Below are 14,638 nucleotides of genomic sequence, written 5' to 3'. Positions count from 1 at the left end.
TATGTGGGGCGTTACCAGTAACGCCCCGGACTTAATGTACCTTAAACCCTTCATTACGTGGGTTGGCTGGGGTCCTGGCGCACTCTATATAAGCCACCCCCCTCCACAGGCAGAAGGGTTCGGCACCTTCTATTCCATATACACATAATCCACTCGACCGCCTCCGGGCTCCGAGACGTAGGGCTTTTACTTCCTCCGAGAAGGGCCTGAACTCGTACATCTCTTGTGTTTACAACCTCTCCATAGCTAGGACCTTGCCTCTCCGTACCTACCCCCACTCTACTGTCAGACTTAGATCCACGACAGGTGGGGGTGGGGTGGGGTTGTAGCCGAAGGGGTATATTATTAAGGTGCTCACTGAATTCAACAATTTAACTAGTATGTCGGGCTGACACCTACCTTTGGGTCAAATTAAGGGGCAGATGTTTGGGCGGCCTTATTTCATATGGGTTGGCAACACTTGAAATATCAAATTGTGCATGTATAGCAAAAAAAGTTTTGCTTGCTCAGATCCATATATTTTGTTATGAGTGACCATCACCACTTAAGAATTGTGATTTCAGGATTATGGCATTGGTTTTGATGGTACTGATGACCTCAATAAAGCATTTGACTGCATATGTGGAAGCAAGTACTGTCGCGGCGGTCCGAAGAATTCAAGTACGTCCACCATTTTTTACTGCTTATTAAAGCATTTTTTGCCGTCAAAAGTTATCTGGTGACTGGACGTGGTGTGCTTAATTTGGACATATGACGATTGTCATTGGCAGGGAAGAGGACTAGGGAAAGTGCAAGTCGGAACTAGAGGGATTTGCATTCGGTCAAGAGCGGTGGAAGAAGAGTGTTGGAGGAACAGAGCACAGAGTTTGTTGCCTTATGATGATTGTAGATAGATGCAACGGGCGGTGTCAGCCAGTCATATTTTGGGGTTTGGATGAGGTAAAACCAACTAAAAATGCCTGATGCAGAGCAAGTTGAACTTAATTAGTATATGTGTTGTCAGTTTGTCACTGTGTTGTGCGTCCCGAGTTTACCTAGAAATTGCAGCTAACTTGCTTCACTGCGGAGCTTATTCCACATCTTTTTTTCTTTCTCTTTCCATGCCAATTTTAGTTTGTGTATTTATTTATAGGTGTCTCCACATTTATAGATGAACTCCCTTGGATTCAACCGTCTAGAAGCAGAGTCCGACTCGATGCAACTGATTGAATTTTGTACCGGTCAGACTAGATGGTGGGATGTAGCGGCGGCAATCTTCGCGGACTGTGTGGATACAACTACATCTATTGGGAAGGTCATCTATAAACATTGCTATAGATCGTCGAATCAAGTAGCGCATGTGCTAGCAAAATTTACTTATTGTAATAAGCTTTCTCTAATTTGGATGAACGAGCCTCCTGGCGTGTTGGTCAGTAAGCTCATAGACGATGTATCTATTATCCCAGATTAATAAAGCTAGCATGGCCTTTCCTAAAAAAAAATTACTAGTACCAGTTGGTTTTACTTCCAACTGGCATTGTGTGAACGCTTGGTCGAATCGACTTAAGGATGACGTGGCAGAGAAATGGAAAAAGACCAAGGGAAGATGACGTGGTGGCAGGGCATAGGCCCTCCGTTCCTGCCCAGAAACTCCTCATCCCCTTACAATTGGAATCGGTAGAGAGAGAGAGAGAGAGAGAGAGAGGCTTTGGCTGGACACCAGCGGTCCGTCATCGTATTGGCTACCATATCCCCCCATTCTCATTCTGCACGGCACAGCACAGCACAGCACAGCGGAGAAGAGGAAGGAGAGCAGAGATGACTGCGTCCGTCTCCTACGGGCTGCGAGCACTTCCGACGTGGTCCAGCTCTGTGTCCGGTGACGACCACTGCTCGGCGCTGGCCATGTCGGTGTCGGCGCGGGGGCCCCGGTGGACGCGGCCCCTTCGGACGCCGGCGAGGATGGGCAATGTAAACGAGGGCAAGGGCATCTTCGCGCCCCTGGTGGTGGTGGTGCGCAACATCGTCGGACGCAAGCGCTTCAACCAGCTCAGGGGCAAGGCCATCGCGCTGCACTCCCAGGTACCTACCTACTAGCCTCCCTCCCTTGCTTGGAGTAATATAAATTTATTGACATACGAAACCAAATAATCTAAACAGGTGATTACCGAGTTCTGTAAGACCATCGGCGCTGACCCCAAGCAGAGGCAGGGCTTGATCCGCCTCGCCAAGAAGAACGGAGAGAAGCTCGGATTCCTTGCTTGACCTGCCTCACAATCCCCCTTTCCTTCTCCTACCTTTTCTACTAGCAAAAAGGAAATTCCTTGGAATTGGAGATTGCATGCATGCATGTATGTATACTAGTCTTATATATTTTTTCTTCTTTTCTTCTCTTCTCTTGTGGAGACAGCACTGGGTTCAGTTAAATTTCAGTTCCATGTGGATGGATGGATGGATGGATGATGTATCTATCCTCTACTGATGGCCTCAGCAGTAGAGTATATATATGCGCAATGCTACTGGATAAATAATTCAAGTATTTGTCTCATTACTCCTTTTGTATGCACTAATCCGTGTAGCCGTGCCCGTGAGAAATCCCGTTTAAATCTTTAGTGTGCGACATCAAATACACGCAAGCAAAATATGTACGAGGTTTGGACACCAAATATATCTTCTTTAATTTATTTACAACGGTACCGCCTCGTGAGAGAGCCTGTTTAAAATAGAGAGAGCCTGTTTACATCTTTGGTTCGCATGGAAAGAAGAAAGTCTTGAGGATACATATTTTTTTCCTTCACGTTCTTACTATTAAAAAATGGAGCATCAAGCGGATACAACACATTACGAGTAACACCCGACCTCTGCATAACTATGATGTACACAACCAATCCAGAAAAGTTTGACAGAAATGAAAGAAACAGAACCGACAAAACGGCAATAGTAGAGTCCTATAGACCGACACTATGCCTATGTCGAAAGTGGTGGTTGGTCGATCCGGAGGTTATACTGCCACCCATGTTGGAAAAAACCCTCCGTAGTCACCTGCTCCAACAGCGTACACACCGTCTTGAACAACGGTTGGTACTCCACTCGTTGTAGCATAGACCACGTACGAAGTAAGTGCGTACACCGTAAAATAACCTGCAGAGGAAAAGTATTTTCGTTATTAAAAACCAAATCATTTGTACAGTCATAGCGACCACATTAAGACATACACTCTCACCCTTATTAGCGTTTTAAACCTATTTGGAATACCATCCAACCAATGACAAAAAATATTGGCAACACTTATGACAGATACAAATTTGATACTATTTGGATGACTGACCACGTAGAACGTGCAAACTTGCGTTGAAAATAGAGGTGTTTGATTGTCTCGTCATGAGTACAAAAACAACACTTCTTACTTTTTTGCCTGTTGTGCCGTGTGAGGTTGTCTTTGGTTAGCACAACTTCCTTACGAAGATACCACATGCAGATTTTGACTTTTAGTGGAATCTTTGACTTCCATGGTTTCTTATTCGTGTCGGGTCTCGTCCCAAGGTCATCGTCACCCAGATGTGCGTGCGCAATCACGTCCTCGTCTACCACTAATGGCTGGCCACAAGGCCTTACGAGCGTTTCGCCAGGTTTGTCAACAGCCCCCACTACATGTTCGCTACGATGCACATCACTAACGATGTAAAGATGCTCAAAAATTCGGGCATCGCCTGCCAGAATCTTGTAGACATCCAGGTCCAATACAAGATCCGGGGCAGCAAGAAGCATGAGAAGGACTCACTGGTTCACCTCGCCGAGTCCATAGTCGACCCCTACTACAGAGACATGAAGGATTCCTACAACAAGGACAAGAATGCCTGGCACTCGGCCTGGATGGAGAAACTCGACAAAGCTCACGTCGTGTACCCGTCCAAAGAGGCGTACACAAGCTACAAATGTACATGCGGATTGTTAACATGAGAAAGTGCCTTCTTCCCCAAAACGACCAGGGATCCATCCGGAAGCATAGCAGTGGCAACCGTCATCACAACATGTAGATGATTATATGCTCGTTTCTCCTAGTTTAGTATGCATGTAATTGCTTACTTTGGTGTGGAAATGTTATGTGTGTAGTCGCTTATGTAATTGTATGATTAATTTGGTTATGCAATGTTGTTTTTTAAGTATAGATGTTGATACTCTGCAGACAGAGCGTAGATGTTGTGCAGACAGAGCAAATCACATCGCACATGGACTAAACAATGGAACCCGTTGGTAATGATTTCATCAATCACTGACAATTCTATACCAGCAATCATTTGCTCACAACACACACGACTTGTTAACAAGAATTGTCCATGTTGTTATCGGTCTTCCCACACATTTCTGATTACTGACCCGTTTCCCGCGTATCACACACATCTTGTTAAGTTGAACCATTTCTGTTGCGTTGGCTAATCGCAAACAGCTCATCTGAGTGAATTGTATGCCGTATATCGCACACACCTTGATTCGGCTGACTGTTTCTGTTGTGTTGCCTAATCACAAACAGTTCATCCGAGTGAACTGTATGTCGTATATCGCACACACCTTCATCTGTCTGACCATTTCTGCTGTTATACTCATCGCAAATAGTTCATTCCAGTGAACTGTATGCCACGAAGCGCACACGCAACTATAATTTGAACCGTGTTTCATATCTCCGCCATCGCAAGCGTTTTGTATCATTGTCGGTTTTACTACATCTTCGTTTGCAATTAATGCATCACACACAGTTTCGTCGAAGGGTCTCCGATTGTAGTGTCGCGTCAGCAGCATCCTGCAGTAGTGCAAGCCTAGGGCCCCCCTGGGCCATGCCTGGTAGGCTTGTCGCTGCCTCGTGACACTTCAGGTCTTCTCTCGAAGTTTCTAGGGTCCCTTCTAGTGTAGAAAAAAAGTCAAAAAGTTTCATAGCGTTTAGACTCCGTTTGGTACCGATTTTTTGAAAAGCCAAAAACAAGCAAAAACAACAGCTGGCACTCGGCACTAATTTAATAGGTTTAGTCCCATAAAATGTTACATAATTGCATAATAAACATCCAAGATTGATGCTATAATAGCATGGAACAATAAAAAATTATAGATAAGTTGAAGACGTGTCAACCCCTCTAGTGGAGAGCTGCTATTGCTTACAGTTCCCCGGGGGGAGACGCCCGTGGCCATGCCCGCACAAAGGCCAAAGGTTACAGCTAAGAAAAAATCTCACAAGCCGGCGATGGTCCTTGTCGCGTGCGATTCAACTTCCTCTAGGTGAGTGGCCATGCGACACTTTAGTATCATGTCATGAGCCCTCCATCGGCGGGAACATTGTGAGGTGTGCTCCCTCCTCATCGTTCGTGCCCCTGGGGCCGCTCTGGGCGGCCCTCCTACGCTGGGCCGTCTAGACGCCGCTATTCGTCTAGGAGGGGCCTCGAACCAGGTTCTGCATACAATGCTGGAAGACCTTCATCGTGCGGTGGAGATTGGGACCAAGGTGAGTGGACCTCCTTCCTCACCTAGTACCCCTTGAGCCTTGAGCAGATTGTATCATAATGTGCTTGATGGTCTTCTTTCGTGGATGTAGTCTGCTGTTGCCCGAAAGTTGGAGCTGGACAACCGAACTCATGAGCTAAAGCGTTAGGTTGCTGTGGAGGAGGAGCAGGTGGCTCGCTTGTAGAGGTCGCTTGAGGACATCTGTTGTAAGAGCATCTCCAGCTGTGCGCCTAACACGGCCCTTCCAGGCGATTTTTTCACGCCGGCGCATAAAAATGGCCCAGTCGCGCCCCCAGGAGGCCGTTTTCGCCGGTTTGGGCTGAAATTAGCGCTGGCGGACCCAGGCCGAACCCGGCACGCTGGGGGCGCCCGGGGGCGCTGGGGCGAGTGATATTGGCGCGAAAGAGCCACGGGCCCGCCGAGTCAGCGACGCACGCCTCGTCATCCTCGGAACGCGTCGGTTTCCCGCGTGGAATCAATGGCAAGGCTGCCGCCGGTCAGCCTTGCCATTGATTCCTCATCACGGGCGGCGCGACGACGCCTCCCTCCCGCCACACGTACACACGGCACGGGGCTATAAAAATCAGTGCCCCCCTCGCCTTTGGCCACACCAGCCCACAGCCGCCGGCGAGCTCTGCCTCTCTCCCCGTGCGTAGCCGCCCACCGACGTTCCATCCCTCCCCTCTCTCCCAAGCCCATCCGATGGCCGCGCGATTCCCCGGCGACGCGGCGGCGGCCAACGGCTTCGGCTGCCGCTCGCTCCATGAGTGGGAGGCCTATCTCTTGTTTGAGGCGAACATCCCGGCGCCATCGGACATGCGCGCCGTGCCGACGGGGTGGAGGCTCAGCAACGGTGGCGTCCCCATTCCCCGGGTGCCCGACGTCGAAGCGCACCACGCCATCTTCGCCGCCGAGGTCGACCGCATGAAGGCCTCCCTGATGGAGGAGGAGCGCGCCCTCCCCCAGTACGCCGCCGACAACCACGCGTCATGGGCGACGTACTTCCAGCACCGGCAGACGCAAAGGCTGGCATCCACCAACGGGGCACCGGTGGTGGGGGGCGTCAAGAACAGCAAGGATGTCGGCGATGTCGGCAACTTTGCCGCGCTCAGCGACTTCTTCGGCCCTTAAATAGTTGTAGTTGCAGCCTTTTTTTAAATAACTTCTCTATGTAATGTCGAGCATGTCGAATATATGTCCAGTTTGCCGAACTTTAGCCGAATAATTTATCCAATTTGTCGAACTTTGCTGAATACTCTTTTTAAAAAAACATAAACTACGTCTGGGGGGCAGCCCTGGGGCCGGTGGCTGGGAACCCGCTCGCCCCCACGCCGATTTTTAGCGCCGGCTTGCCCCCAGGCAGCGATTTTACGCGCCCCTGGGGGGGCAACGGCTGGAGATGCTCTAAGTTCTATTTTAATAAATAGTGGCGCACAAAATAGATTTGACCTGAGCTCTGCTGCTCTATGTTTGATCCAGCTTTGGAGCAACTTTAGAAGCTGTAAGTTTAGCTTGACACCGATGAAAAGGTTGTGAGTCGTGCGGAGGATGTGGCGAACGCCAAGGGTGCGGAGGCGTGCTCCTGCCAAGAGCTGCTGAGGGCGGATGGTAGTGTACTCGATAAGAGCATATCCAGCCGTTGCCCCCCCCCCATGAGTAGCGTAAAATCGCCGCCTGGGGGCGAGCCGGCGCAAAAAATCGGCCTGGGGGCGAGTGGGTTCCCAGCCGCCGACCCCAGACGCCGTTTATATTTAAAAAAAAGAATATTCGGCAAAGTTCGGCTAAAATTCGGCAAAGTGGGCATATATTAGACATGTTCGACATTCTACATAGCAAATTTATTAAAAAAAAGGCCGGAACTACAACTACGGGCCGAAGAAGTCGCTGAACGCGGCGAAGTCGCCACCGTCGCTGCCATCCTCGCAGTCGTCGGCCTTCTCCTCCTTGACGCGGCCGCCCCTGCTGGACCCCTGCCCGGTGTTGCCATGGCGGACCGGTGGCGGTGGCGGCGCGTCGTCGTCGCTGTCGTCGAGGACGACAACGCCTCCTTTGTCACGGTCCCGGCATCGATGTTCGAAGTGCTCTAGGGCGCGGCGTTGACGCTCCATCTCCATTTGCAGTCATCGCGCGCCCATTTCAAGCCCGCCGCCTCGTCGAGCTCCGCGGCGCTGTGCTCCGTCTTCACGGCGGGGAGCCCCGGCTCTGTTTTCACGGCTACGAGCCCCGACGCCATCTTATGTTTAACGAAGCGTGGAGGAGCCGAGGAGGAGGCGCGCTGGCCAACCTCATTTATGATGATGTCGGCGCTGCGAGTGCGTCGGCTGAGCGGCGTCTCTGCTATGGGATCGGCCTTGACGCCGAGCACCACCGGTGAGCTGGAGGAATGGGAAGAGGAGCAGGAGGAGGAGTAGGAGGAGGAAGTTGAGGAGGAGCTAAACCTCCTGGGGATCCATTGCCCAGCGCTCCGGCGGTGGACCGGGGCGGCCGCCGTGGTAGGGTATGCTAGCAGCGGGTCGTTGCCACCCTCGAGGTGCTCCAGCATGTCCTGGAGCGTGTGACCGGGGGTGCCCCACTAGATGCGGCGCCCCTCGCTGTTTTTGACACCGCCCACCACTGGCGCCCCGTTGGTGGACGCCAGCCTCTGTTTCTGGCGGCGCTGGAAGTACGCCGCCCAGGACGCGTTATTGTCGACGACGTACTGGGGGAGGGCACGCTGCTGCTCTATCAGGGAGGCTCGCACGGGGCACCCGGGGAATGGGCACTCGTGGAGCGAGCAGCGGCCGAAGCCATTGGCCGCCGCCGCGTCATCAGGGAATTGCGTGGCCATCGGCTTGGGAGAGAGAGAGAGAGAGAGAGGGAAGGGAAGAAGAGTGGAAAGCGGCTACGCACGGGGAGAGAAGGGAGAGCTCGGAGGCGGTCAATGGGCGGATGTGGGCTGGTGTGTCCAGAGGAGAGGTAGGCCACCGGCTTATATAGACCGTGTCGTGTGTACGCGTGGCAGGAGGGGAGGCGTCGCCGCTGTCAACATCCTGGATTCAGTGGTATCCAGCCCTGCCTGCTTGCAGCCCACCACGTGGCTACATCGACGGCCTGGTACGGCCCAGCTGCAGCATCAACAACACAAGACCCTCGCGAGGGGCCAAGCCTCGCCAGGTGGACGATGCCAAGACCCCCGAGGGGATCGGCCTCCTTAGGCTGGCTCCCGAGGGGCGGAGACTTCTATGCAAGGTTTACATCATGAGGCTCAGCTGATGTGAGCCATGACGACCAAGGCCAGGCGGGCGCTAGGCGGGCCCAGAGCGCAGGTTTCCTCTTTGGTGCAAAGGAGGCAGGCCGCAGGTGCAGAGTCCCGAGGAATCAGCCAAAGGTTTCCATTCTGGTGCAATGAGACCAAGACCGCCAGGAAGGCAGGAGAGAGGTCATCGACGAGCCCACCGCAGCGTCACGACCAGAGCCTCTTCACAGGCAAAGACTACTTTTGTCAGGATAAGCTGTACTACTTGTCCCCTTTCAAATTGGGCCGTTGTGGGATCCCTTCCCGCCAACATTTGGGAAGAGGACCAAGGCCACTATAAGTAGGACTAGCCACCACCATAGAAGGGGGGACAAGTTGAACTTGCTCACACCACACCAGCTCAAGAACACCTCACCTCCTGAGGCCAGTTCATCCACTGTACTAGTTCATCCTCAGCCCTTTGAGGCAATCCACCAAAACACTCGAGTAGGGTATTACACCGCAAGGTGGCCCGAACCAGGATAAACTACTGTGTCTCCTTGTCTCTTTGAGCTTGACGCGCTAAGCTTAAGAGGATCGCGAGTAGGCAGGCTGGGTAGGTTGAGATCTCTGCAAGCACCCCAGAGTTCGAACCTCTCAAGGGTTTGCGGATCCCATAATCCGACATTTGGTGCACCAGGTAGGGGTGCGTCGGAATCTTCTACCTAGGGCGAAAGAAAATAAAAAAGATAATAAGAAAATAAGTGTTTCAAGCCTAAGCAAAAGATAGAATGTTGTATTGCCATAACCTATGTACTTAAGCGAACTAGCGAAGAAAGGCGAAGAATGGCTTTGTTCAAGCCCAAGTCAAAATCTATCTGTAATAAATCATTCAATCTTTCATCTTTATATTCATTATCTCCAAGTTTCGAGTCCTTCCGCCGGATTGTGCCACTGACTCCAATGGCGGGTGCTCCTCCGTCGTCCCGGTCGACATGCGCTCCCGAAGAAGCGTCGGGGCTGCGCTGCTTCACCCTCTCCCTGCGGCAGGTGCAGTGGTCGCCCATGTTCCGACCGGAGATGCCGCCGCGCTACGACGGTGCGGCATATCCGGCCCCCTTTCTTTAAGCAAACGAGGAGGCAGTCTGGGCGGCCGACAGAGACGACAAGGTTAAGGCCAACTGGCTTCCCATGGCCCTTGTAGGCGCACCGCACGCCTGGTTGCTCAACCTGTCGGCATCTGATACGTCTCCAATGTATCTATAATTTTTGATTGTTCCATGCTATTATATTATCCATCTAGGATGTTTTATATGCATCTATATGCTATTTTATATGATTTTTGGGACTAAACTATTAACCTAGAGCCCAGTGCCACTTTCTGTTTTTTTCCTTGTTTTTGAGTTTTACAGAAAAGGAATACCAAACGGAGTCCAATTGATGTACCAATCTTTGACGATTTTTATGGACCAAAAGAAGCCCCCGGAGTAAAATAGTTGGGACAGAAGAGTCCCGAGCCATCCACGAGGGTAGAGGGCGAGCCCTACCCCCCTGGGCGCGCCCCCTGCCTCGTGGACGACTCAGAGACCCCCTTGACGTGAGACCGACGCCAAAATTCCTATAAATACCCAAACCTCCAGAAAATAACCTAGATCGGGAGTTCCGCTGCTGCAAGCCTCTATAGCCACTAAAAACCAATCGGGACCCTGTTCCGGCTCCCAGCTGGAGGGGGGATCCTCACCGGTGGCCATCTTCATCATCCCAGCGCTCTCCATGACGAGGAGGGAGTAGTTCACCCTCAGGGCTGAGGGTATGTACCAGTAGCTATATGTTTGATCTCTCTCTCTCTCTCTCATGTTCTTGAGGTGATTCGATCTTGATGTATCGTGAGCTTTGCTATTATAGTTGGATCTTATGATGTTTCTCCCCCTCTACTCTCTTGTGATGAATTGAGTTTTCCCTTTGAAGTTGTCTTGTTGGATTGAGTCTTTAAGGATTTGAGAACACTTGATGTATGTCTTGCCGTGCTTCTTTGTGGTGACAATGGGATATTCACGTGATCTACTTGATGTATGTTTTGGTGATCAACTTGCGGGTTCAATGAACTTATGCATAGGGGTTGGCACACGTTTTCGTCTTGACTCTCCGGTAGAAACTTTGGGGCACTCTTTGAAGTACTTTGTGTTGGTTGAATAGATGAATCTGAGATTGTGTGATGCATATTGTATAATCATACACACGGATACTTGAGGTGACATAGGAGTATCTAGGTGACATTAGGGTTTTGGTTGATTTGTGTCTGAAGGTGTTATTCTAGTACGAACTCTATGATAGATTGAACAGAAAGAATAGCTTTGTGTTATTTTACTACGGACTCTTGAATAGATCGGTCAGAAAGGATAACTTTGAGGTGGTTTCGTACCCTACAATAATGTCTTCCTTTGTTCTCCACTATTAGTGACTTTGGAGTGACTCTTGGTTACATGTTGAGGGATAGTTATATGATCCAATTATGTTATTATTGTTGAGAGAACTTGCACCAGTGAAAGTATGAACCCTAGGCCTTGTTTCCTACCATTGCAATACCGTTTACGCTCACTTTTATCGCTTGCTACCTTGCTGTTTTTTATAATTTCAGATTACAAAACCCTATATCTACCATCCATATTGCACTTGTATCACCATCTCTTTGCCAAACTAGTGCACCTATACAATTTACCATTGTATTCGGTGTGTTGGGGACACAAGAGACTCTTTGTTATTTGGTTGTAGGGTTGTTTGAGAGAGACCGTCTTCATCCTACGCCTCCCACGGATTGATAAACCTTAGGGCATCCACTTGAGGGAAATTTGCTACTGTCCTACAAACCTCTGCACTTGGAGGCCCAACAACGTCTACAAGAAGAAGGTTGTGTAGTAGACATCAAGCTCTTTTCTGGCGCCGTTGCCGGGGAGGTGAGTGCTTGAAGGTATATCTTTAGATCTTGCAATCGAATATTTTAGTTTCTTGTTGTATCACTAGTTTAGTTTATAAAATAAAACTACAAAAAAATGGAATTGAGTTTGCCTCATACGCTTCATCTTTTTAATATCTTTCGTGAGAATGATGGAAAGGAAAATTGTACTCAAGTGCTAGAAGAAGAAGTCTATAAAATGTTTGGCAGTAAATCTTTGAATGATGAGCATGATTGCAATGTTGTTAGTATGAACTCTTTGAATATCCATAGTACTAATGATGATTGCAGTAGTCATGATGAAAATGTCTCTTATAAGCATGTCAACTTTTGTGGAGTGCATAGAGTTTGCAAGTACACACCAAATAGGGAAGATAGATTTTGCAAGAGGCATAAGTATTTAGAAACTAAATGGTTGCAAGAAAGGCTAGATGTTTGTGCTGAAAATTTAAAATTTCTTTGCCATCCTTGTGAAATTTGCAATGGACGTGATCATTTAAATATCCAATGCAAATTGTTTCATGATCGTATCGTGTCCAAAGTTTGTGATGACTTTATTTCCCTTGCACATCATAATGAACTTAGTTTTCTTGTGGGTTATGAAGAAATGAAACGTATAAGTAAGGATCTTCCATAATTTGTCCTTGATAAAGTTCTTGATTTTGATCTAGCAGAAATTTTTATGCATTGTGCGGTGAATTGCATTGAAAATCCTTATATTGCCAATTACATAAAGAAAAGAAAGCAAATAGAAGATGAATAGAATACTAATGAAAGGGAAGAGACTTCCCAATATCCTCCTATTATTTCTTATGATGAATCATGTAACGAGGAGGAGCTTTCTATTCAACCAATCTCATTAATAAGGAGCTCAAAAAATAGGGTTAAACCCACACACGATGTGAAGAAGAAAAGGTAGAGAGGTATCCCTCCCAAATGATATTTCTCCTATTACTCATTGCGATGATGATAATTCCTATACTATTGGTGCTATCCATACTATTAATGATGAGAGTGATTGTGCTTATGATATGAAGATGCCCAAGCTTGGGGATGCTATGTTTGATGAGAATGACATGTTTGAGAATATATTTGCGGCAATTAATTTTTGTCCCAAGCTTGGGGATGCTAAATTTAACGAAGATGATATTTTTAGCCTCCCAAGTTTTGATGTGCAAATTTATTATGATGATAGCATACCTCCTATTTATGATGATTATTGTGATGACACTTATGCTATAAAAAGTAGTAATGATTATATTTATAAAACTTGTCATGATTATTATTACCCTTTTTCTGAACATTACTCTTTTAATGTGGAAACAATTTATAATATTCAAGTCTCTTATGATACTCCCACTATTCCGAATGAGAAGAATTTTGCTTATGTGGAGAGTAATAAAATTTCTATGCTTGTAGATCATGAAAAGAATGCTTTATGTGATGGTTATATTGTTGAATTCATTCATGATGCTACTGAAAATTATTATGAAGGAGGAACATGTGCTTGTAGGAATTGCAATAATATCAAGTTTCCTCTCTATGTGCTTAAAGTTTTAAAGTTATGCTTGTTTTGCCTTCCTATGCTAGTTGATTATTGTTCCCATAAGTTGTTTTCTCACAAAATCCCTATGAATAGGAAGTGAGTTAGACTTAAATGTGTTAGTAATATGCTTCATGATGCTCCCATTATGTTTCAATTCTTATTTTTTATGTGAGCATCATTGTCATCTTCATGCCTAGCTAGAAATGCCTTAAAGAAAAGCGCTTGTTGGGAGACAACCCAATATTTACCCTTACTATTTTTGTGTGTCCACATGATTATTATACTGCAGTAATCATGTTTTATAGCTTTTGTTTCAATTAAGTGCTAAGTAAGACCTTTAGGATAGCTTACGGTGATAGTTGTGTTGATCCTGCTGAAAATCAGAAACTTTTGCACCCATTAAATTAGTTTTGATATTTCACAGAAACGTGCTTTTGATCTGATTATTTTTGCTACGGATTGGTAAAAAAAATTCAGCTTTTCCTAATTGTGTAGGATTTTTGGAGTTCTAGAAGTATACGTTTGATACAGATTACTACAGACTGTTCTGTTTTTGACAGATTCTGTTTTCTATGTGTTGTTTGCTTATTTTGATGAATCTATGAGTAGTATCGGAGGGTATGATCAATAGAGAAGTTGTAATACAGTATATATTACACCAATATGAATTTAGAATGAGTTCACAACAGTACCTAAGTGGTGAATTATTTTCTTATACTAACAGAGCTTACGAGCTTTCTGTTGAGTTTTGTGTTGTGAAGTTTTCAAGTTTTGGGTAAAGATTCGATGGACTTTGGAATAAGGAGTAGCAAGAGCCTAAGCTTGGGGATGCCCAAGGAACCCTAAGGTAATATTCAAGGACAACCAAGAGCCTAAGCTTGGGGATGCCCCTAATGGCATCCCCTCTTTCGTCTTCGTCTATCGGTAACTTTACTTGGAGCTATATTTTTATTCACCACATGATATGTGCTTTGCTTGGAGCATCTTGTATGATATGAGTCTTTGCTTTTTAGTTTACCACAATCATCCTGATGTACACACCTTTTGGGAGAGACCCACATGATTCGGAATTTATTAGAATACTCTATGTGCTTCACTTATATCTTTTGAGCTAGACAATCTTTCTCTAGTGCTTCACTTATATCTTTTTAGAGCACGGCGGTGGTTTTATTTTGTAGAAATTATTGGTCTCTCATGCTTCACTTCTATTATTTTTAAAGTCTTTTAGAACAAAATGGTATTTGCTTTGGTTATATAATTGGTCCTAATATGATGGGCATCCAAGTTGGGTATAATAAAAACTATCATAGAAAGTGCATTGAATACTATGATAAATTTGATACTTAGCAATTGTTTTGAGATATAAAGGTGGTAATGTTAGAGTCATGCTAGTTGGGTAATTATGAAATTGAGAAATACTTGTGTTAGAGTTGGCAAGTCCCGTAGCATGCACGTA

General features: G+C 47.1%; 1 protein-coding gene across 1 annotated transcript; it reads left to right on the top strand.

Moving 5' to 3' along the window:
- Window positions 1–1,676: 1,676 nt before the first annotated feature.
- Window positions 1,677–2,527, top strand: LOC123161281 (protein PROTON GRADIENT REGULATION 5, chloroplastic). Its single transcript, XM_044579129.1, has 2 exons — window positions 1,677–2,061; window positions 2,140–2,527. The coding sequence occupies exons 1-2, from the start codon at window positions 1,798–1,800 to the stop codon at window positions 2,242–2,244; spliced, it is 369 nt and encodes a 122-aa protein (XP_044435064.1). The 5' UTR covers window positions 1,677–1,797; the 3' UTR covers window positions 2,245–2,527.
- The last annotated feature ends 12,111 nt before the right edge of the window (window positions 2,528–14,638 follow it).

Source organism: Triticum aestivum, chromosome 7B, assembly GCF_018294505.1.
Source record: "Triticum aestivum cultivar Chinese Spring chromosome 7B, IWGSC CS RefSeq v2.1, whole genome shotgun sequence".
Lineage (NCBI taxonomy): Eukaryota > Viridiplantae > Streptophyta > Magnoliopsida > Poales > Poaceae > Triticum > Triticum aestivum.
The sequence above is the reverse complement of the archived record's forward strand: the minus strand, read 5'-3'. Positions and strand labels throughout refer to the sequence as shown.

Bases quoted from the DNA above. Each gene is read 5' to 3' on its own strand.
- LOC123161281 (XM_044579129.1), top strand. From the start codon at position 1,798: ATGACTGCGTCCGTCTCCTACGGGCTGCGAGCACTTCCGACGTGGTCC. The intron at 2,062-2,139 runs GTACCTACCTAC...TAATCTAAACAG, and splicing joins CCATCGCGCTGCACTCCCAG to GTGATTACCGAGTTCTGTAA.